This window comes from Manis javanica, chromosome 6 (genome assembly GCF_040802235.1).
Source record: "Manis javanica isolate MJ-LG chromosome 6, MJ_LKY, whole genome shotgun sequence".
Classification (NCBI taxonomy): Eukaryota; Metazoa; Chordata; class Mammalia; order Pholidota; family Manidae; genus Manis; species Manis javanica.
This window is the reverse complement of record NC_133161.1, coordinates 87,028,619-87,054,338: the sequence shown is the minus strand read 5'-3', so window position 1 is coordinate 87,054,338 and position 25,720 is coordinate 87,028,619. Positions and strand designations below refer to the sequence as shown.

Genomic DNA, 25,720 nt, shown 5'->3' with positions numbered 1-25,720 from the left:
GGAGAAGTACATATTCAGAAATAAAATAAGGATTATTTTATAGCACCTAGAAAGCTTCAATAAAATATCCACATGTAATATTATTTGCATGTAACACACATCTCTAGGGAATAGCTATTTTTGACTCCATTCCACAGCGTGAGAAACTGAGGCCAAGAGAAGTTAAATGGCTTGTGCAAACCAATGTAGCCATTAGGTAGAGAAAATGCATTGGAACATGCTTTCTGATTCCAATCCCCAAACTCCTTGAATATAGATAGTAATGAAATTTTCATTCCTTGTCATCTTGATTGTTTCTGCTTTCCAGTGTTTTGTTCTTTTTCAACCTCAATCTCCTCAATTTCTCTAAGTGTTGAATTTATTGAGGTAGACTTTAGGGGAAATTCAACCCCTTCACAGGCAGGCTGTGGATTCCCAGTTAGACACAGACATGCAATATCAAACAAGCAGAGGTGCAGGACTCCCTATCAACTCAGATGTATTCAGACACAAATTCTTAATTTGGAGAGCATTTGGGAAACCAAATCAAATCTAAAACATTGAGCCCCCTATGACCAATCCTAAAGTAGAACTAACCTCAAATGCTAATTTGCCTTGTAATTGATTTAGGAATCCTTCGAATGAGAACTGGATACTGGTCCCCTACCTTTGGCAGGACTCTTAAATATAGGGTATATACATAAAAACAACTTCTCAGTAGGTCCATTCCTGCCCATTCCTGCTCAAATAGCTTGGAAATTTGCTGTTTTCACACAGCTTATCCCTATTTTATAGTATTACCCTATTTTAAATATTATTCTTGCTGGCCTGTATTACCCTGACTCCAAACCTTGAAAACACTGGGTTCTACTCAGTATAGCTGGGACCATACCTTGATTTCCTTAGCATGGTGGGGACCAGAGCAAGCCATCCATTGCTATGTGTGTGTTCTGTGCCTCTCCAGGCCCCGCACCCCAGAAAAAGACAGCCTCATCATGCTAAAAGTTAGGGGAGGTTGAGCCACCTCCCACTGAGCTGTGGCTGTTAACTTTGGTCATGTCATAACCTTTCTTTGGTAATGTGCCACTGCATTAAGATTCTAAAGGAGAGAATATTCAAAGGGCAGTACTTCTCCCCCTCACACTCAAAGGACATTGGGACTATTTGGAAAGGAAGAATAGAACTAACTGAATCTTCCCTTAAATTTGGCAGACAGAATTAGGATGTTTTCAGTGCAAAGACTATGACTATTATAAACCACTGCCTTGTTTGTTTGAATTTAGATTTGGTATTAACTATTATTCTTTTGCTACAAATTGGTAAAGAACAACTTCTTCCCTGTAGAAATAATAAAAAACTGTGTCAGAAACTGTATCATTCTGTCCTTTTTGGAAACTTGCCAAGGACAGATCCTACTAGTTTTAAGATCCTATTAGTATGAAAATTGGTTGACATTCAATTAAAGTGAGTATTAATTTTTTTCATATTGTTTTCTTTATACTTGATATGGTAAATATTACTTTTGTTTCATATGCTGACACTGTTGCAGTTGTAGTGACAAAAATATATATTTGGTAGCTAATTTTCAATAGTTATACAATTATAAAGTCTTTTCAACTACCAAATCAATTTGGTAATAGCAAATAACAAAAAGATCCTTTAAAAATACCTCTTTTTTCCTAAAATACCAACTCATTTTAATTCTGTGAAACAAGTTTCTCAATATGGTATCCAGTTTTATAATGATTTGTTTACTTCTGCATAAATTTTCCATCTCAACTAAATTAAAATATGCATTAAATATCTTAATATAAATCTTGGAAGAGTAAATCATCATTTATAACACAGGATGTTAAAATATTAACAAATAATTCTGAGGTAAATGGAACCAGAACTGAAACAACTAAATTGATGTTTAGCCGGAAATGACCAAGGCTTCATGTTAGGTGAATCATTCTTTTTTATTACACAAATATATCCTTTTAAGTTGTAATTAAATTATTCTCATTTCATATGTATAGATATTTCACTTATGCCATTTCCCTAGACAGTGACCAAATGTGTCTTGTGTATTGATGTCAGAGTTCTTATATTAATTCCAGGTAAATATAGGCCACAGTTGGTCAGGATTCCAGAATGTGAAGATAATTGGTAAAACCATTATTTAGAGCTCAGCAGATTTATTATTAGGAAAGTAATCTTTGTTATTCAAGTTAGGATCTGTTGTCTTTAAGGCATAGTTATAGAGGATCCTTGTGTTTGCCATCACTTGACAGTTTCTATTTACTGTTAAACTGAATCCTAGTCTTGATTAATATGTCTGGGTTAAGACAGTGAGCTCAATTTAGCACCCATGAATAATCTGTGAAGATCACCAAGCAGGTGATGTTATCCTAAATGATGACAGGCCCAGCAGATATGCCTTACATAGTAGTGCTGTGAAATGACTTCCCTGAGATCATGAGCTCTGACTCTCTTGAACTTCTGGAACTTTTATTTACTCTTTCAATATAGTACTCTGATTCTTTATTCAGTTAATTTTACCAGCCATAACCAGTGTAGTGATCATAAAACATTTATTTGCACACATCACTCCCCTGCCTTAGAGCATCACGGCCGACAGAATATTGTAGAGATCTCCTAGACTACCACTTAAGATCCGTTGCTGTCAGGCTCTGGTCTAATTCTCAAAATCAGGCCTGCTTATCACCTGTCATTCATTCATATTTTTCATCCAGTTTGGATTTTTATCCATCCTTTAAAGCCAGTTGAAGACCTGCTCATCCATGAAGCTTACTCATTTATACCAGCCCTTGGACACAGTGATGCCTACCTTCTCTCACTCATTAGCACTTACCTTATGCTGCCTAGCACTGAAACCAGTCTTTGATGCATTTCAACTAGACTGGGATTCTTTGACAGCAAAGATTATGTATTATTATACTTCATTACATACTTTCCCACAGTACCTTCCTTAATTACTTCAACATAATAAGTTCTCCATAAAAGGTTAATTACCTAAAAAGACACTGCTATGTCATTCATTCATGCATTTATTGAATTCAACAAATATTTTTCAATTCCTACTATGAGTCAAGCACTGTGCTAAGACCTGGAATACAGCAAGGAACAAAATGGAATGATCCTTACTCTACGAAACTTACAGTCCTGGGCCCTACTGGTATTTTCTGTCCAATTGTTCTTCTTAATTTCTCTTTTAAAAGTATATAAAACTTTATTTTAAAGTTTTTGATCTCTCATTTATTAGTATTTCTCTGTCTGTGACTTGTTACCAAAAAAATGATTAATACCAACATATTTTTTAAAAAGTAAATACTCAGTTAACTCAGCTCGAGTTTGGTCTTACCTTTGGCTAATTATGATCTTACCTTTGGCTGAAAAAAATAAGACATTCTTTTCCTTTATTCTTTGTAAGCCTAGTGTTCCTTTTGAATAACAACAAAGTTCATGATTTCCCAGCTCCTCATTGGGGACATCATGCGCTTTTTAGGTCAGCTCAGGAACTTTTATTCATAAACTAGCTGACAATATATGATCATATCATGGATTATTTTGACCTTTTCTGTATTCCATGTTTTGATTAGCTGGCTGTCCTACTCATATCTCATTTATAGACAAATTGTGAAAGGCTTGAATGGCTAGCCAAAAATATATGAAATACTGAAAAGGTCAGTGCGATTTAGCCCAGAACCACAGTACTGAAAATATATGACAAGTCATTATCCCACTTAATTCCCACAACAAGAACTGTGGTAAAGATATGAAATTATTCTAGTTAAAATATTCATGTTTCTTACTGAAGGCTGAGGTCCCAAAGCTCAATTGGCTTCTTGACTCCTATTTTGTGATAACTTAATAAGTTAAAAAGAAATTATAATTGAATTAAACAAGGGAAAAGAAAAGGTAACAAGCTCTTTTGATTTGAGAGTCCATTGTAGAGGAAATTATATAATGACTTTTCTAAAAATTCTGATTATACATGAGTGAGACAGATACAGCTACAAAACCAATTCAACAGCCACCCCATGCTCTCTTTCTATCTACAGCATAGCTGTCAGTCAGATGGAAACTCCATTTATTTCCATGGAAATGAAGGCAGTGAGTTCAATTTTGCCACCACCCGGGATGTAGATCTTTCTACAGAGGATATTCAAGAGCAATGGTCAGAAGAATTTGAAAGCCAGCCTACAGGGTAAGTAATTGTTATCTCCCATGCTGTGGCACTTATATTTCTTCCACTGACATATTTTAAATACATATTGTTATATAGCAAAAGCATACTTTAAAATCAATGATGATGATGATTCTTATCATAGAAGGACAAAAGGGTTGTACTTATCCTAAACATTCTTTATTAAGCAATTATTTTTATTCAGATTAAAAATTTGTGATGTAAATGCCTTTTAATTTCAGTTGAATCACTTTATATTTCATCTTTGTTTATTCAACTTCTACTGTGAGAAAGTATTTTTTCAATACATATATAGCATACAAAAATCTTTCCACTACTATTATATCAAGACTTCATGTTGCCTTCATGAAATCTGAGATTTATAGATGCTGTGTTTATTTTCAGTGGAATTTGGTTTTGAGCTGGAAAAACTGCTTAGAGGTTAAAATGTATCTTTGAGGAATTTTAAATTTTTATTATTGCTTATTGAAGTATAGTTGATACACAATATTATATTGATTTTGATTTCAGGTGTACAACATAGTGATCAGACAATTAATATGTTACAAAATGCTCACAAAAGTGTGGTTACCATGTGTCACCATACAGTTATTACAGTATTATTGACTATATTCCATATGCTGTACTTTTTATCCCTGTAACTTATTTATTTTAAAATTGGAAGTTTGTACCTCTTTATTCCCTTCATCTATTTTGTACACCTGCCATCCCTTCCCCATGGCAATGACGAGTTTGTTCTTTGTATTTATGAGTCTATTTCTGTTTCCTTGTTTGTTCACTTGTTTTATTTTCTTAGATTCTACATATAAATGAAATCGTATGGTATTTGTCTTTCTCTGTCTGATTTATTTCACTTAGTGTAATACCCTTTAGGTTTGTGGTCCATCCATGTTGTTGCACATGGCAAGATTTCATTCTTTTATATGGCTAATTAATATTCCATTGTGTATGTGTGTACCACATCCTCTTTATCAGTTCATCTGTCAGTGGACATCTGTCAGTTCATCTGTCAGGTTGCTTCCATATATTGATTATTATAGATAATGCTGCAATAAACATAAGGGTGCATATATCTTTTGAATTAGTGATTTTGTATTGTTCAGGTAAATATCCAGAAATAGAATTGCTGGTCATATAATATTGCTATTTTTAAACTTTGAGGAACCTTCATCCTGTTTTCCATATAGGCTGCACTATTTATATTCCAACCAACAGTGTACAAGGGTTCCCTTTTCTCCATATCCTTGCCAACACTTGCTGTTTCTTCTCTTTTTAATACCAGCCATTCTGCCTCGTGTGAGGTGATGCTTCATTGTGGTTTTGAATTGCACTTCCCTGATGATTAATGATGTTGAGCATCTTTTCATGTGTATATTGGCCACCTTTATGTCATCTTTGGAAAAATGTCTATTGAGTTCCTCTGCCCATTTTTTAATTGGATTATTTGCTTTTTGAGTGCTGAGTTGTATGATTTCTTTATATATTTTGGGTATTCACCCCTTATTGAATGTGTGATTTACAAATATCTCCCCTCATTCAATAAGTTGCCTTTTTGTTTTGTTGATCGTTTCCCTCATTGTGCAGAAGCCTTTTAGTTCAATGTAGTCCTACTTGTTTATTTTTGTTTTTATTTCCCTTGCCTGGAGAGACAGTTTACTGCCAGTTTTCTTTGCAGATTTTTATGGTTTCAAGTCTTATATTTAGGTCTTTGATCCATGTCAAGCTTATTTTTGTGTAGGGTATAAAACTGGTCCAATTCCATTTTCTTTTTGCACGTACCTTTCCAGTTTTTTTCCCAACACCACGTATTGAAGAGATTGTCTTTTTCTATTGTATATTCTTGTCTCTTCTGTCATAGATTAATTGACCATTCATTATGGGATTTTTTCTGGGCTCTCTGTTCTATTCCAGTGATCACTATGTCTATTTTTGACCACTACAGCTGTAGTATAAATAATTTGAAAACAGGGAGCATGATACCTCCAGCTTTATTCTTCTTTCTTAGGATTGCTTTGGTTATTCATGGTCTTTTGTGGTTCCATACAAATCTAAGATTATTTGGTATTTTAGTAGGGATTGCATTCAATCTATAGATTGCTTAGAGTTGTATGGACATTTTCACAATATTAATTCCTCCAATCCATGAGCATGAAGTATCTTTCCATTTATTTGTGTCATCTTTAATTTCTCTTTTTCAATGTCTTATAGTTTTCAGAGTATAAGCCTTTTACCTCCCTTATTCCTGGTATCTTATTTTTTTTGCTGCAATTACAAATGGGATTGTTTTCTTAGTTTTTCTTTCTGCTAGTTCATTATTAGTACATGGAAAGGCAACAGATTTCTGTACATTGGTTTTGTATCCTACAACAATCAAGGCTGTTTTTTATATTTGTTGGTTTTTAGGAGTTTATCTATCTCCTTTGTATTTCTGTGGTGTTAGTTTTAACTTCTCCTCTACTGATTCATTTATTCTAATACTGTTTTGGTCACATCTTTAGGTTTTCTATATATAGTAGCATCATGTCATCTGCAAATAGTGACAATTTCACTTCTTCCTTACCAGTTTAGACACCTTTTATTTCTTTTTCCTTTCTGATTGCTGTAGATGGGACTTCCAGTACTATGTTGAATAAAAATGGTGAGAGTGGACAACATCCTTATCTTGTTCCTGATCCCATCTTCATCTTCTTTCAGCTTTTCACCATTGAATATGATGTTAGCTTTGAGTTTGTCCTGTATAGCCTTTATGTTATTGAGGTATATTCTCTCTGTACCCACATTGTGAGAATTTTTGTCATGAATGGAGGTTGAGTTTTGTTAAATGCTTTTTCTAAATCTGTTGAGATGATCATGTGATTTTTATGCTTCATTTTCTTAATGTGGTATATCATTTGATTGATTTGTAGATATTGGACCATCCTTACACCCCTGGAATCAATCCCACTTGATCATGATGTATAATCTTTTCAATATGTTGTTGATTTCAGTTTGGTAATATTTTGTTGAGGATATTTGAATGTATGTTCATTGGGGATATTGACCAGTAATTTTCTTTTGTGTGTGTGTGGAATCTTTGTCTGGTTTTGTTATGAGGCTAATGCTTGCCTTATAAAATGAGTTTGGAAGTGTTCTTTACTATTCACTTTTTTAGAATAATTTAAGGAGGATAGGTATCAACTCTTCTTAAATGTTTGGTAGAATTTACCTGTGAAGCCATCTGATCCTGAACTTTTGTTCTTTGCAGTTTCAAAACCATTGATTAAATTACAAGACTTGTAATCTGTCTGTTCAGATTTTCTTTCTCTTCGTGATTCAGTCTTGGAAGGTTGTTTTTTATGTTTGTTGGTTTTTAGGAATTTATCCATCTCCTTTGTATTTCTGTGGTGTTAGTTTTAACTTCTCCTCTTTTGTTTCTAATTTGATTTATTTGGGTCCTCTCTCCCTTTTTCTTGATAGGTCTGGCTAAAGGTTTATCAATTTTGTTTATTTTTCCAAAAAAAAGCTCTTAATTTCATTAATTCTTTCTATTGTTTTTTATCTCTATTTCATTTATTTCCATTGTGAAATGGAAATTTATTATTTCCTTCCTTTCACTGAGTTTGGGCCTTGCTTCTTCTTTTTTCTACCTACTTTAGGTGTAAAGTTAGGTTATTTATTTGAGATTTTTCTTCTTCCTTGTGGTAGGCCTGTATTGCTATAAACTTCCCTCTTAGAACTGCTTTCACTACTTCCCAAAGATTTTCAACCATTGTGTTTCTATTTTCATAACCTCCATTTTTTAATCTCCTCTTTGATATTTGTTGCCCACTGGTTGTTTAGTAGCATATTGTTTAGCTCTCACATGTTCCCGTTTTTTTCCTGTAAGTTCACAGTGAATGCGAAATAGCAATAATTTAGCTATTAATTGAGAAACTTTTCTAGAAAACATTTGTGGACATGTCTCTCTGACCTCAGCAAATTAAATCAAAGCTGGCTAGAATTTCTAAGTGCCTGAGTAGCAAGAAAACCAATATTGCTCTCTTGGGCTCCCTACCTCCTGGGCAGTTCCTTACCCAGGAACTGCATTCAGACCTAATAAGACAGAAATCTGACCCTCAGACTGAGCTGACACTGCTGCTGTGAACTGGGGGCTCAGATTATTTCCCAGTGATACTCAGCCCCTGTTCCGCTAAAGCAGAGAGAAATACAAATCTAATCTCCAGTATCACCAATCTGATAAACATATAAATCCCTTTCTATCTATTTCCTCAAACTCTTCAGTAGCACTTACGTTTATTCTTTTGGGGAGAGATAAAATGTATTTTTACCTGTGGCCTTCATGTCTACCTCTTTCATCTCCCAGAAAACCCTCTTCTTTGTTTTAAGTCATTATATCATCAAAGTCTGTTGATAAAAGAGTAAAAGAAATGCTTTACTGCATATATTTGTGGTCCGTCCAGCTCTCTGATAGTAACATTAGTAGATACTTAATACCAACACCTGGAAAACACCTTCATGAATTAAACTTAGATAGCAATTGATTTGATAGTAGAAGAAACCAGACGTATTTTAGAAAATTAATGTACTGGTCCAGAGAAATAGCTAAAATATATTCCAATTAACATATCACACATTCCATTTTCACAGAGCACTAATAATCTAAGAGAGTGTGTAGCTCAGACCCCAAAAATAAAGAACCTAAAGTATTTATGCTTGAAAAAAGAGCTAAAACTCAATTCAGATACATAGGAACTTCAGAGAAAATTCCATTCACTCAGTGACTCAAGTGGTTTCAGTTATGTTCTCTGATCACTTCTCAGTAATGAGGATATATCAGGATTTTGGCCACGCTTAAGAGGCTGATACTTTCAGGCCACAGCATTGTCAGCATGTTTCTGGTGCAGTAACAAAGAATAATGTGTTTGACAAAAACACCTGTGCCATTCTAATGGATATATAATTAATTAATCTAAGTTCTAAAAACAGTTTAATTATTCCAGCAACCATAGGTTTACTTCTGATTTTTACCCAGGATATCAGGCCACACCCCACAGAATTATCTCATTTATGTTCTGATCTGGTAGTCCAGGTTATCAAAGTTGGCATATTTAACAGTTTTAAAGGGATAATGAAAAGATCTGGTATTTTCTGTGTGGGGTAATAACAAAAATACTGGCTTATTCCATGGGAACAAGTATGCCCTATCCTCACCCACCCACTCCCAAATATTGCTTGACTGGCATAGGAAAAAATGCTGTTCCAATAATTTTTCATCATGGCTTCAGGGGAAAAAAATTCTTTAACAAAATGAAATTAATGTGAAATATTTTTACCTAGTGTAAGAACTGACAAAGAAAAGCAGATTTGAAATTTGGTAGTAAAGGTCTTGATGTGTTTTGTTTTCTTTAAGCCAGGACTACTGAATATTTGTCTCATTCTTCTCCTCAACTCTCACCACTCACACAGAAAATTTATCATTATAAGCTAAATTATAATGCTACAATTTATGCCTGCTAAAATAGGTAGAAAACATAAGTGGTAAATCCTATTATATTCAAGAGTGACCAATTGCACTCACTGAATTCTGCCACTTTGAGTCAGAATTTTTTTTTAAACAGAAAAATTAAGTTATTAACATTAAGTTATTTGCATCTCCTTTAATTATATTTTTCTCCCATAAGAATTACAAGACAGAGAAAAGAATATGCAGTCGTCTCTAATAGTATCTTCAAAACATTTCATATGAGTGACCAGAAACAAAAGAAAGCCACTTTCATTATGACTTTTTTGGAACCCACTTTGTCCAATATTCCTGTTTTCCTACCTTTGAATCAAACTATTTGATCTCAGATCACAAAGGTACAAGAGCTATTTGCCTTTCATATCACAAAGCTGTTCCAGACCCATGTTGGTAGGCTTATTTTTAAAGTGGGATTTTAAAGGTTTTCTTTCTTTTTCCTAAAGAATATACATCTGTTTCTTCAGCAGAGGGAAATTTAAATAGATAAACTGATAATTTATGTGCGTTTTCTGCAATTTGGCTTAACCTTACCAACACATCGTTTAATTAGCAACTAGCATATCTCACCTAGCTGAGGCTCTCTTTGGGTGGGAGGGCTTTGTAGAAAAACACATTGCTATAATGGAATTTGTATTCTTGTATTTCATCCCAAATGCAAACATTGTATTTTACTATTCAACTATGCTTTTTTTAAAAAAAAAATCTGTTTTATTGCTGTAACCAGAATGTTCATGTTAAAGAGAAACTCCACAAATGTAATGAATGTTAGAATACTGAGTAAAGACAGAATGCTCCAGTCTTACCCACCTGCCCTGAATCCCTGGAAATTATAGGAAATGAGCAAATGAATTTATTATGACAGTATAAAACAAGAAAGTGTCCCCTATTGGGTCAGGAATTATGAAGGTTATACAAAAGAAGAGAGAAAGAGAGAGGAGAAAAGGATCTGATGGAAAGAGGAAACTATAGCCTAAAACACACGTTGAATAAGACACTATAAAAGGTGTCTCAGCACTGCTCCAGGACACAGATGCTGGACAAAGTTCAGAACGGGGCTCTGATGTACTTCTGTAGGGACTGCCCATAAGTGAGTCCTCACCACACCCACTTCCAAATAGAGACTTCTGCCCCCAGGAACAAGCAATGAATGCGGGTAGTCGGAATGGAGAAGTAAGGCAATGCCAGGTGACTATAAAACCTCCAGGGAAATGAAGAGCCCCCATGGTAGTCCCAACCCAAGGGTATATCTGCCCCACTGATAGGCATTTTTACACCAAAAATAAGAGATAATAGCCGATACAAGCTTAAGTTAGTGATCTAGAATCATCAAATCACAGGAAATCAACTAGATTAAAAAAAACACCAAACTAAAGAACTAAGAGCTGAGAAAATAAAAATAGCAGAGTAAACAAATTGAGATTTTATAAGTATAATAAATGTACTCAGAGGGATGAGAGCGCCTAATGCATTTGTGAAATTAAAACACAGTTTTTGAGGAAAATAGTAAAGATGGGAGAAATGAAAATACAATTGTTAGATTGTCCACCTGAATATCAGCATAGAGAGATAGAAAAACGAATCAATGAGCTGAAAACTTGAGTATTAAAAACTATCCAATACAGGATCAAAAACTTATCTGACACTTACCCAAAACTTAATGAATGGATAAAGAAAAACAAGACCCATCTATATGCTGCTTACAAGAGACCCATTTCATACCTAAAGACACAGACTGAGAATCGATAAGGTGGAAAAGTTATTCCATGCAAATGGAAACAAAAAGAAAACTAGAGTAGCAATATTCATATTAGAAAAAATAGATTTTAAAACAAAGAGTGTAACAAAAGACAAAGAAGGTTATTACATAATCATAAAGGAGTCAATCCAAGAAAAGGATCTAATATTTGTACATATTAATGCACCAACATAGGAGTACCTAGATATATAAAGCAAATACTAAGATACAAAGGGAGAAATTGATAGCAATACAATAATAATAGGAGCCTTAAATACCCTACTTATGTCAGTAGATAAATCATCCAGACAGAAAATCAATAAGGAAACATTAGACTTAACACATTACCCCACAGATGGACTTAATAGATATATACAGAATGTTTCATCCAAAACTGCAGGATATACAGTCTTTCAAGTGCATACTGATCATGTTAGGCCAGAAAACAAGTCTCAATAAATTCAAAAAGACTGAAATCATATCTATTTTTTTTTCTGACCACAATTATATGAAATTAGAAATCACTTACAAGAAGAAAACTGGAAAAACACAAACACATGGAGACTAAACATGTTACTAAATAACCAATGGGTCAATAAAGAAATCAAAGAGGAAATTTAAAAAAATACCTTGAGACAAATGAAAATGGTAACAACTTTCCAAAATCTGTGGGATGCAGAGTAATCAGTTTTAAGAGGGGAGTTCATAGTGATGCAGGCCTACCTCAAAGAACTAGAAAAAGGACAAAGCCCAAAGTAAGTAGAAGGAAGGCAATAATAAAATCAGAGTGAAAATTAATGAAACAGAGACTAAAAAAAATAGAAAGATCAGTGAAACTAAAAACTGGTTCTTTGAAAAGATAAAATCATTAAACCTCTACTTGGACTCATTAAGAAAAAAAGGAAGCACAAATAAATAAAATCAGAAATGAAAGAGAAGTTAAAACTAACACCACTAAAAGATCATAAGAAACTGCCATGAACAATTATACACCAACAAACTGGAAAACCTAGAAGAAATGGGTAAACTCCTAGAAACACACAGTCTTCCAAGACTGAATCATAAAGAAATAGAAAATCTGAATAGATTGATTACAAGTAGAAATATTGAATTGGTAAGTTTAAAACTAAAAAAAAGGAAATTCGAGGGCCAGACAGCAACCCAGGTGAATTTTACTGAACATTTAAAGAAGAGCTCATACCTATCCTTCTCAAATTATTCCAAAAAATTAAAGAAGGAGAGGTACTTCTAAACTCATTTTACAAGATAAACATTACCCTGATACCAAAACCAAAGATACCACACACAGAAGAAAATCACAGGACAATATCCTTGATGAACATAGATGCAAAATTCCTCAGTGAAATATTTCTAAACTGAAGTCAACAATACATTGAAAGGATCATACATCATGATCAAGTGAGATTTATTCCAGCGGTGCAAAGATGGTAAAACCTGCAAATCAAAGTGTTATATCACATTAAGAAAATGAAGCTTAAAAATCATGTGATCATTTCAATGATGCCAAAAAAGCGTTCAGTGAAATTCTACATCATTTTTATAAAAACTCTCAGTAAAGTTGGTATAGAAAGAGCAAACCTCAACATGATAGAGGCCATATATGACAAACCCAAAGCTAACTTTATACTCAGTGGTGAAAAGCTTTTCCTCTATGATCAGGAACAAGAAGATGCTCACTCTCACCTATTTTATTCAAAATACTATTTGAAGGCCTAGTGTGATGTATTTTTCATGTACAGCAATAATAGTATTATACACAGCAGTAACAGTAGCATAACTCCATTTGAGTTCCCAGACCTGATTCCAATGTGTACAAGTGTGTGAGAGGGGGTCTTCCCACACATAACACCAAGCAATTCTTGAACATGGTGTCAGAGAACTCAACTAAGTTCTGATGCTGTCTGCTCAGAGACAGCACCCAGGTTAAGGTCTCCATCCTACAAGACTGCCCCCATCCCCCACTCCAGACCCTGGTGCAAGGCCCAGGCTGCTACCTGTGCTTCTGACCTACCAGCTACAGATTGGAGGTTACGTCAATCTCCCCCTTAGGTTCAATTAATTTGCTAGAGTGGCTCACAGAACTCAGGAAAACACTTATGTTTACTAGTTTAATAAAGGATACCATAGCAGATACATCTTAACAACCAGATGAAGAGAGACATAGGGCAAGGTCCCAAATAAAGGAGCGTCTATCCTCATGGAGCTTGGCGCCTGGCTCAATGGCACATGGAGGTATTTTGGTTCCTTAAATATAGAAGCTCTATCTGAATGAGAAGCAAGACCCAAGATAACAATAAGCTCTTCTCAGGGGTTTTTGTGAGGCCTTCATTGATAATCATGATTGACTAAATTGTTGGCCATTGGTTGATTCAACCTCTAGCCAGTTGTGTGTGGGGGGCTCCAAAAGTCTCTAAATAACATTATAAGACACCCATTTCACCTTTAAGACTGCAGTGTTTTGAGATACTGTGGATGAAGACCAAATATACATGGGAAATGTATATTTGGTGACCTGGATGACCAAATACGTATTTCTTATAATTCATTATATCATACCTAGTCACAGCAATTAGGCAAGATAAAGAAATAAAAGTCATCCAAATTGAAAAAGAAGAAGTAATACTATCACTATTTGCAGATGACATGGTACTATACACAGAAAACCATAAACACTCAACCAAAAAATGATTATAACTAATAAATGAATTTGTAGAGTCATATGATACAAAATTAACATACAGAAATTGGTTACTATACACTAATAATGAGCTATAAGAAACAGAATAGGGAAGTAATCCCATCTATAATTGCATCAAAAAGAATAAAATGCCTAAGAATAAATTTAACCAAGGAGGTAAAAGACCTGTGCTCTGAAAACTGTAAGACATTAGTGAAATAAATTAAAGACAAAAGAAAAAATGGAAAGTTTATTGTGCTCATGGACTGGAAGTATAAAATTGTTAAAATGTCCATACTACACAAAGCAGTCTACAGATTCAATGTAATCCCTGTCAAAATACCAGTGACATTTTTCATGAACTAGGACAGAGAATCCAGAATTTTTAGAGAATCACAGAAGACACAGAATAGCCAATTCAATCTTGAGAAGAAAGAACAAAGCTGGTGGCATCACAAGCATGTATTTCAAAGTATACTAGAAAGCAATATTAATCAGAACAGTATGGCACTGGCACAAAAAAAATAGATCAATGGACTAGAAGAGAACCCAGAAATAAACCCGCACATGTATGGTCAGTTAATCTATGACAAAGAAGGCAAGAATATACAATGGGGAAAAGACAGTCTCTTTAATAAATGATGTGGGAAAAGCTACATGCAGAAGAATAAAAATGGCCTGCTATCTTAAACTGTATACAAAACTTTATTCAAAATGGATTAAAGACTTGACTGTAAGACCTGAGAGTATAAAACTCCTAGAACACAGGCAGTAAGCTCTTTGACACTGGTTTTAACAGTACTTTTTGGATCAGTCTCCTGAGGCAAGGGCAACAAAAGCTAAAATAAACAGATGGGATTACATCAAACTAGCAAGTTTTTGCACAGCACAGGAACCCATGAACAAAACAAAAAGGCAGCCTACTGAATGGGAAAAGATATCTACAAATCATCATCCAAAAAGGGGTGAATATCACAAATATATAAAGAACTTACACAACTTAATATTAAAAAAATGAACAACCCAATTAAAAAATAAGCAGAGGACTTGAATAGACATTTTTCCAAAGAAGACATACAGATGGCCAATAGGCACAAGAAAAGTTGCTCAACATCACTAATCAATGAAATGCAGATCAAAACCACAATGAGATACCCCCTCACACCTGTCAGATTGGCCATTATCAAAAAGACCAAAAATAGAATATGTTGGTGAGGTTATGGAGAAAAGAGAACCCTTGTACAGTGTTGGTGGACATGTAAACTGATGCAGCCACTATGGAAAACAGTGTGGAGTTTCTTTAAAAAAATAACAAATAAAGCTACCGTATTATCAATTACATTTCTGGCTATTTATCTGAAGAAAATGAAAACATATATTCAGAAATATATGCACCCATATGTTCATTGCAACAGTATTTACAATAGCCAAGATATGGAAGCAACCTACATGTCCATCAACAGTTGCATGCATAAAGAAGATATGGGGTGTGTGTGTGTGTGTGTGTGTGTGTGTGTGTGTGTGTGTATCATTCAGCCTATCATTCAGCCATAAAAACAAATGAAGTTTTGCCATGTGCAACAATATGGATGACCTTGAAGGTATTATCCTAAGTGTAGTAAGACAGAGAAAGGTAAATACCATATGATTTTACTTACAAGGAATCTAAAATCAAAACAAATGAAAACAGAAACAGACTCATAGATACAGGAAACAAACTTTTGGTTACCAGAATGGGGATAGGATGGAGGGTTGGTGAAATAGATAAAGGGGATTAAGAGGTACAGACATCCAGCTATAAAATAAATAATTCATGGGCATGTAATGTATTACACAGAGAATATAGTCAATCATATTGTAATAACTTTGTGTGGTGACAGATGGTAACTAGACTTAGCATCTGGATTATTTCATAATGTATAAAAAATCCATGACTCTATAGCATCTTACTATACTGATGGACAGTGACTGTAAAGGGGTTTGCAGTGGGGACTTGATAATGGGGGGAATCTAGTAACCACAGTGTTGCTCATGTAATTGTATATTAATGATACCAAAATTTAAAAAAATACACCTTTAATATAAATAAATAAAACAAATCACTATGATGCACACCTGAAACTAATAGGATACTGTATGTCAATTATACTTCAATTTAAAAAATAACTTTTCAGATATACAGTGTTCCAAAAGTTTACTACCCCTAAGCCCTCTCTGAATGAAGTATTCCTGGAAATTAAAACAAGAGGAATATGATTGATTCAAGAAAGAGCAGTGAGCAAGGGAAAATGCAAAGCTTATAGTGCTGTCTAAATAAGTACTGATTTTTACTGAAAACTTTTAATAAGAATTTAGAATTAAAACTCAGATGATCTCAACATGAGAGATGCAGAGGGAGACTGAGAAGAAGAGAAGGAGAATAAGGAAGTAAAATGCCACCAAAGTTCTTAACTTGCTTGGAGGGAGGATATAGATCTTGGGTGACTCTTAATGTTAATAGAAAACTTTAAGTATAAATGTGTGTGTGATAAATGAGTGTGTTGAAAAAATTAAATTAGCCATATATACTCTACATAACTTCTAAAGCATTATGTTAACAGAACAAAGAGGACCAGTTCAGCAAATGCCAGTACAGTGACAAAAAGTAAAAATTTTAAAAAGGGTAAGTCAAAAACAAAATATTTGGCAGGAACCAATGTAAACATATTGGTAGTACAATAAATGTCAGTGACATACTCATTTATTAAATGAGATTTTCCCAGTTTTTAAATATCAGCTACATGTTTGCTGCTTATAAGAGACGCAAACTAGACTAACACAAGAAGTTCTAAGTCAAAGAAGAAAAATACAGATAAGTGAAACAAAAGAAGCAAAAAATCTTATTAAAAATAGATATTCACAGAGGAGCTAAACAGACACTTCTCTAAAGAAGAAATTCAGATGGCCAACAGGCACATGAAAAGATGCTCCACATCACTAATCATCAGAGAAATACAAATTAAAACTACAATGAGATATCACCTCACACCAGTAAGGATAGCCACCATCCAAAAGACAAACAACAACAAATGTTGGTGAGGTTGTGGAGAAAGGGGAACCCTCCTACACTGCTCCTAGGAATTTACCCCAAGAATGCAGGAGCCCAGTTTGAAAAAGACATATGCACCCCTATGTTTATCACAGCACTATTTACAATAGCCAAGAAATGGAAGCAACCTAAGTGTCCATCAGTAGATGAATGGATAAAAAAGATGTGGTCCATATACACAATGGAATGTTATTCAGCCATAAGAAGAAAAGAAATCCTACCATTTGCAACAACATGGATGGAGATAGAGGGTATTATGCTCAGTGAAATAAGCCAGGCAGAGAAAGACAAGTACCAAATGATTTCACTCATGTGTGGAGTATAAGAACAAAGAAAAAATTGAAGGGACAAAACAGCAGCAGTCTCACAGAACCCAAGAATGGACTAACAGTTACCAAAGGGAAAGGGACTGGTAAGGATGGGTGGGAAGGGAGGGATAAAGGGGAAAAGGGGGCATTATGATTAGCACACATAATGTAGTGGGGGGGAGGACACAGGAAAGGCAGTATATACAGAGAAGACAAGTAATGATTCTATAGCATCTTACTACACTGATGGACAGTGACTGTAATGGGGCATGTGGGGGGTACTTGATGATAGGGGGAGTCTAGTAACCATAATGTTGTTGAAGTAATTGTACATTAATGATACCAAAATAAAAATAAAAAATAAAATAAAATAAAATAAATAACTGTAAAAAATAGGTATTCAAATCAGATAAAATAGAATTCAAATTTAAGAATTAAAAGGGGTAAAAAGGGATATTTATACAACCATACGTGGAGAGTGCTTTGCACAATGCATGGCACATAAATGATCAAAAAACTTAAAAATTAGTTGTTATTCCTACTGTAATTACTATCAGTTAATGGGATATGACCAAATGGGTGCCCAAAGGAAAAAATCACATCAGTTAGTAAGTTATAAAGAAACACAAAAAAAGTTGAATAGGCCAATGAAACCTAAATTGGATTCTCTAAATAAATCAATGCAATGTCATTAAGAAAAAAAAGACATTAGTTAAAATGATACTTGGATACATTTTAAAACCATAGAAGTGCTAAAATGGATCAAAGTAAGCTTGTTGCAAGCTGTAAAAGACACATACTATTCTTGTTTTTGTTTGCTTTTGAGCTGGGTTCTAACATTGCTTTCTATTTAAGTAAATTGAAAGTTTTCTATTTTTTTAAATACAAACAGTAAACTTTCAAATAATAGTAAATAAGCTCTATATGATCTGGTATGCTAACATTGTTCTAGGACTCTTTCCTAGACATTTTAAGCCTTTCTGTAATTTGCAGCACATTGTAATTTTGGCACTTCCATTCCCGAGTGGTCGATGCAGTCGCACCTCATCTTGCACTTCACATTGCTCCTCTCAGACACTCGTGGTTTTTTTTCAAATTGAAGGTTTGTGGCAACCCTGCATCAAGCAAGGCTGTTGGTGCCATTTTTCTAACAGCATTTGCTCACTTCATGTCTCTGTGTCCCATTTTGGTAATTCTTACAATATTTCAAGCTTTTTCATCATTATGATATTTGTTAGGGTAATCTGTGATCAGTGGTCTTTGATGTTACTATTGTAATTGTTTGGGGGCACCATGAACTGTGCCCATAAAAAACATCAAACTAATTTATTAATGTGTGCATTGTGATTGCTCCACTGACTGGCCAGTATCCCACCTCTCTCCCTCTCCTTAGCCTCCCTATTCCCTGAGACACAACTCTGTTGAAATTAGGCCAATTAGTAACCCAATAGTGGCCTCGAATTGTTTAAATGAAAGGAAGAGTTGCACTCTTTCACTTTAACTCAAAGCTAGAGATGATTAAGCGTCGTGGGGAAGGCATGTTAAAAGCCAAGATACACTGAAAGGTAGGCTTCTTGCACTAAACAGTTAGCCAAGTTGTGAATCTAAAGGAAAAGTTCTTGAAAGAATCTAATGTGCTACTCCAGTAAACACACAGATGATAAAAAAGAAAAGAAAAACAGCCTTATTGCCTTATTGCTAATATGGAGAAAGTTCTGGTGGTCTGGATAAAATATCAAACCAGCCACAGCATTCCCTTAAGCCAAAGGCTAATCTAGAGTAAGGCCCTAACTGTTCAACTCTATGAAGACTGAGACAAGTGAGGAAGCTGCAGAAGAACAATTTGAAGCTAGCTGAGGTTGGTTCATGAAGTTTAAGAAAAGAAGCATCTCCAGAACATAAAAGTACAGATGAACCAGCAAGGTCTAAGGTAGTAGCCACAGCAAGTTACCCAGAAGATCGGCTAAGATCATTAATCAGGCTGGCTACACCAAATAACAGATTCTCAATGTAGATTAAACAGCCTTCTGTTGGAAGAAAGGCCATTTAGGACTTTTGTAGCTACAGAGGAGAATTCAATGTCTGGCTTCAAAGCTTTAAATGACAGGGTGACTCTCTTGTTAGGGGCTAATGCAGGTGGTGACTGTAATGGCATTGAAGCCAATGTTCATTGACCATTGTGAAAGTCCAAGTGCCCTTAAGAACGATGCTAAATCCACTCTGCCTGTGCTCTATAAATGGAAAACAAAGTCCAGATGACTGCGCATCTGTTTACAACGTGACTTACTGAATATTTTAAGCCCACTGTTGAGCACTACTGGTTAGAAAAAAGATTCCTTTCAAAATATGACTGCTCATTGACAGTGTACCTGGTCACCCAAGAACTCTGATGGAGATGTATGATGAGATGAATGCTGTTTTCATGCCTCCTAAGACAACATCCATTTTGCAGCCCACATACCAAGGAGTCATTTTGACTTTCAAATTTTAGTATTTAAGAAATACATTTTGTAAGGCTGCTATAGATCGTGATTCCTCTGATGGATCTGGTAAAAGTCAATTGAAAACCTTCTGGAAAGGATTCACCATTCTAGATGCCATTAAGAACATTCATGATTCATGAGAAGAGGTCAAAATATCAGCATTAACAGGAGTTTGTAAGAAGTTGATTTCAACCCTCTGGATGACTTGGAGGAGCTGTAAGACTTCAGTGGAGGAAGTAACTGCAAATATAGTGGAAATAGCAAGAAAACTAGAATTCCAAGGGGAGCCTGAAAATGTGCCCAAATTGCTACATCTCATGATAAAACTTGATGAGATGTATCTTATAGAAGAGCAAAAGAAGCAGTTTCTTGAGATGGAATCTATACTGTTGAGGATGCTGTGAAGATTGTTGAAATGACAACAAAGAATTCAGAATATTCCATACACTTAGCTGACAAAGCAGTAGCAGAGTTTGAGAGCATTGACTCCAATTTTGAAAAAGTTCTACTGTGGATAAAATGCTATCACACAGCATTGCATGCTTCATTGAAATCATTCATGAAATGAAGAGTCCATCAATGCAGAAACTTCATTGGTGCCTTGTTTTAAGAAACTGCCACGGCCACCCCAACTTTCAGCAACCATCACCCTGATCAGTCATCAGCCATCAACATCAAGGCAAGACCCTCCACCACCAAAAAAGATTGCAACTCTCTGAAAGCTCAAATTATAGTTGGCATTACTTAGAAATAAAATATTTTTTAATTAAGGTATTTCCTTTTTTTAGACATAATGGTATTGGGCACTTAATAGACTACAGCATAGTATAAACATAAATTTTATATACACTGGCAAATTGAAAAATTCATTTGACTCACTTTATTGCGATATTCACTTTACTGCCATGGTCTGCCATGGTCTTCAACTGAACCTGCAGTATTGCCGAAGTATGCACGTAGCCCTTCCCCCTCTCCAAACCAGCTGTCTGTGTGAGCATCCAGAATACTGCAACTGACTCCCTATCCTGGAGAGGACCTTCTCTGCTGAAGTCACAGAAAAAAAAAAGATTGCAATCTGAATCCTTCCAAAGTGATTTAATTTCTGACAGCTTGGCTCATTAACCAATGATTGGATCTTTCTGTGGAAGGTATCAGAGGTTTTTGGCACTGAAATGTTCAGATGCCCACTTCTCCAATCTGTCTTTGTTTTCCATAGTCCTTCCTCAGTAGTTCAGTGTTGGCCATAGATATCCTCTAGGAGTTTATGTGAAGGAAGAGCAGAACCCTGACACCTCAAGTATCATACCTTGGGGTTATCTGTACCCTAGACTGCATCTAGGGGAATTAAGTAATTGAGAATTCAGTTCCTTGGGCCAATAAAGTATGCTAAGTAATAATTTTCCTATTTATTGTATTTTGAAATCCAAAAATATAGTGGTTAAGTGTAATTTGGCATAAATATGAATAAAATATTATGAGGCCTGTATATAAAGAGTTAATAACCTAGAAAATGTATACATCACTGATGTAAGTGAAAACAGAATACAAAAACCATCTGTATAATATTATCACTATTATTTGGAAATATAAATATATAAATATTATATATAAATAAACAGTAAAATATTACTTGTATTTGTGTATGGGATAGTGTGTTTATGGGTGATGTTTTCTATTCTTTGCATTTTCCAATTTTTTAATGATGAGAATATTGCTATTATAATAGAAAGTAATTGAATAGAATTTCTTTTTATAAACTTCAAAAAATATTTCCGACTGTACTTCTCTAGAATGACTTAAGCAAGTGTCCCTCCCCAGATCACACCCATCACTTCTGTGAAGTGTCTTTCTCTAAGTAGAAAATAAAAGTAAAAAGCAACCAGTGAAATACATCCTCCATATGGTGGAATACCCAGAATTCCAACTCTCCAGCAAGACCCAGAGAAGATGCCAGAAGGCAAACAGGACTTATCCTGGGATCAATCTTGCTTTCCCATATTTGGCCTTGCTTACCTTTTCAGTGGTCACAGAGAATAATCTCTGGACTGCCATCCTGACTATTCCTGGTTCCCTCCAACTTCCAGTCCTAATAATCCTGCTCTACCATCATTCATACCCTGTTAATGTAACTGCTTTATAAATTAGCGCTGAAGGTGTGCTGTCAAGAAATACATTTAAAAACAACTCATCTGTGATTAAAGAAAAAAAAGTGGAGCACAGACAATTGTTTCCTCAGGTCAGTATGACATAGTCTCTGCTAGATGATTTACTATAAAGAGATCCAAATGCAAAGTATTAGTTATATATTTTAGTGGCATTGCTTGCAATGTCGGTCATACCTACTAACTGACTCAAAATGTCATTCTTTTTTCTTCTGTAAAAAGTGTGACTTTGCGAAATTGGGAGAGTATTTTATCACATCAGCTCTTTTCTTAAATTTCTTTCCAACAGTTTAATTCTCACCACAGAAGGATCCACCTAATGATGGCATATAAACTTCCCAGTGAGTCTGTGGAGCAAGTTGTCATGGGTTTCTTTCCTCTGAGACTGACTTCCATTTTATCTCTAGTCAAACCCTAATTCTTACTCAAAATGTCTTTCTTAAAATGTAATGCTATCCTGTGGAGCAAAACGAAGAAAAAGTGTAAACTCAACATGATAATATTCTGTTGGCATCCTTGTTTCAGGGAAATAGTACCAAATAATCTTTCATATAACCATTGAAACCAAAACTGCATAGACCAACAAGAGCAATCTCCTTTATGGGCCCTGTAAGTTAATGCTTTTAATAAAAATAGGCTTTAAAATTATTTAGAAGTCTTCAGAACAGTTTGAGCATCTTCTTGTTACCTTCTATAAATCCTTCCCTCTGTCCAACTCAGAAGAATGATGTTACCTCTGACTTAGAATACTTTTCACAAAATGCTTCTAGAGCTAAAGAGAGATTTTATTTAAACCTGTATTTCAGGGTAAGTGAATTGAAAATAGATTGAAACTCTGAGTTAACATTGTATTGTATTTTTTTAAACAGGTATGTTCATTTTTGTTAAAGCAAAACCCACTTGACCATTTAGATAACACAAATAATAAATTTAGGGCCTCAGTAGTAGTCTAAATCTGAAACAGTACAAAGACCCACAGATAGATGAAGTACATTTTATCTTTCACCTAGGTATCACCTCTCTTGCTTAAAAACTGCTTAAGCAATAACATTTTACATATTTTACTGCAACTTTTCCCAATATTGTTGCTCTGCTAGTTCTTGTATGAAAAAAGAAAGATAACACTCATTATAATTTAGAAATTCATATGAATTGCTGCTTTGACTTATTTTAAAACAAAAATATCACTGTGTTTTACAGGAGGAGAAAAGGAAACACTTATTGGACTCTGTTATGTCCAAGGCAATACATTATTTTCTCTAAACATCCTCCAAGCTAGTTCATATTTATGTCTTAAGGGTGAGAAAGCTGAGTGCTTTCTACTATTCTGAAACCAATATTCTTTATTAATGTTGTTCCAGCAAGAGTGTAAATAAACATAATGCATGAAATAAAAATCTAAAACAAAATTGAATTTGAGTAAAAGACAGGGAAACCAGTTGAAGAAAAGAATTTTTGAAATGCAGTGCATGCAAGGAAGCCTTCAAATAGAACTCATCCTTTACCTGTCCCTAACTGTCATGCTAGAGGGAAAAACCTATAAATGCAGTGAAGGTGGAGAAGCCTTCAGTCAAAGTATGTACCTTGCTAGACCTCACAGGACTCATGCTGGAGATAAACCTCATGAATATAAATGAATGTGGAATATGGCACATCCCTTATTAAATATCAGAGAATTCATCCCACATAGAGACCTTATGGATGTAATGAATTTATTCAACTTCAGAGAATTTGTGGTAGATAAAAAACCCTGTGAATCTGGTAAATGTGGTATCTTGTAACAGGCTTTATTCAATATCTTTGCTCAAAACTAAAGTAAACAACTTCAGGTGGCTTAATGTATTTTGGAAAATATAATAAAAAAAATTTTCATGGACATGTCAAATGTTCCATTTCCTTTAGAGCCTTTTTGCCAATATTTTTAGGGAAAAAATCTGATTAAAATACAAGACTTCTGTGGTCTATGTTCATATTCTTAATGTTTTCATCAACCTGTAATAAGATGTTTTCATTCTGAATTATAATACATATAAAATGAATGCCTTTCTTCTTTTTTCCTGAAAATTTTTTATCATCTCAAAGCAGATGCATAGTAAAACCCAAAAGTTCTCCCATGTTAATCTCATCCCTCACTGTTAAAATGTAGTCATATATTCTGACATACATTCATTCAGAAATTTTCCTATGACTATACACACACACACACACACACACACACACAAACCCACCAGTCACATTTTATATACTATACTACAACTTGGTTTTTTTAAAACTTAACAACATGTTATGACTGTATCTTCTAGTCAGTAAATATAAATCATTATTTCAAAAAGGCAATGTACCAGTTTATCTAATTGAACCCCTGTTGATAGACAAAGAATACTGTAGTAAAAATGTTTGAATACCTGTTAAAATATTTCTGAAATATAAATAAATCCCTAAAAGAAAAAAGGAAAATTATAAAACCAGCCATGTACATATACATATACATATATATACACACCCATACATATGTATAATTTTCATTTTGATAGTTGCTGCCAAATTACCCTTCAAAGAATAATATCCTTCTTTCTCTAAGCTTACAATGGGAGACTTTTTTAAATTTTAGCTTTATTGAGATATTTTTGACATATATAAGTGTAAGTTATTTAAAGTGTAAGTACCTTGTGGTGATAATGATATATGTATACTTTGTGGAAGAGTTGCCCTATCTACAGTATAGCACAGAGAAGACAAATAGTGACTTGTAGCATCTTACCACATTGATGGACAGTGACTGTAATGGGGTATGTGGTGGGGACTTGATAATGGGGGGAATCTAGTAACCACAGTGTTGCTCATGTGACTGTATATTAATGATACCAAAATATAAAAAAAAGAGTTACCCTATCTAGTTGTTTAATACATCCATCACTTCAAATATTTATTGTTTGTTTTTTTTTGGTAAGAACATTTAAGTTCTACTCCTTCATATCATTCTTTCTTTTTTCTTTTTATTAAGGTATCATTGATATACACTCTTATGAAGGTTTCACAAGAAAAACAATGTGGTTATTACATTCACCCTTATTATCGAGTCCCCCCCATACCCCAATGCAGTCACTGTCCATCAGTGTAGTAAGATGCCACAGAGTCACTACTTGTCTTCTCTGAGCTACACTGTCTTCCCCGAGACCCCCCACACACCATTCATACCATTCTTTAAAGTATTAAAGTATGAGATGATTAAGACATAATTAATTTATTATCAGAGCATCCCAAAACAGCTAAAAGGAAGAATCATCAGCTTTCCAGCTACAGAATTTCTTTAAATTATTTTTGCTTACAAAATATTTCTCTTTTGACACAAAAAGTATGTACTCATATTTTTTAAATGTAAATTAAATATTATTTAATATTTATAGCCTTGAAGGAGCAAAGTCACCTTAAGGCCTTTTATTGATTATTAAACTTTTTTTCCTGTGTTCTAAATTCACCCCACTCTATTATAAATAATGGATACCACTGTATTTATTGTATATAGGAACTCTTTTTTAGAATTAGTCAGCAAA

The 25,720-nt window shown here is 34.4% G+C and overlaps 1 protein-coding gene across 2 annotated transcripts in view; it reads left to right on the top strand.

Annotated features, from left to right (window-relative positions):
• RELN (reelin) overlaps positions 1–25,720 on the top strand; it is a 514,773-nt gene that overhangs the window by 315,930 nt on the left and 173,123 nt on the right. For both annotated transcript variants that reach the window (XM_037001388.2, XM_073238979.1), the window contains exon 11: positions 4,047–4,192. In XM_037001388.2, coding sequence (XP_036857283.2) covers positions 4,047–4,192 — 146 coding nt within the window. The remainder of the gene's footprint in view (positions 1–4,046; positions 4,193–25,720) is intronic.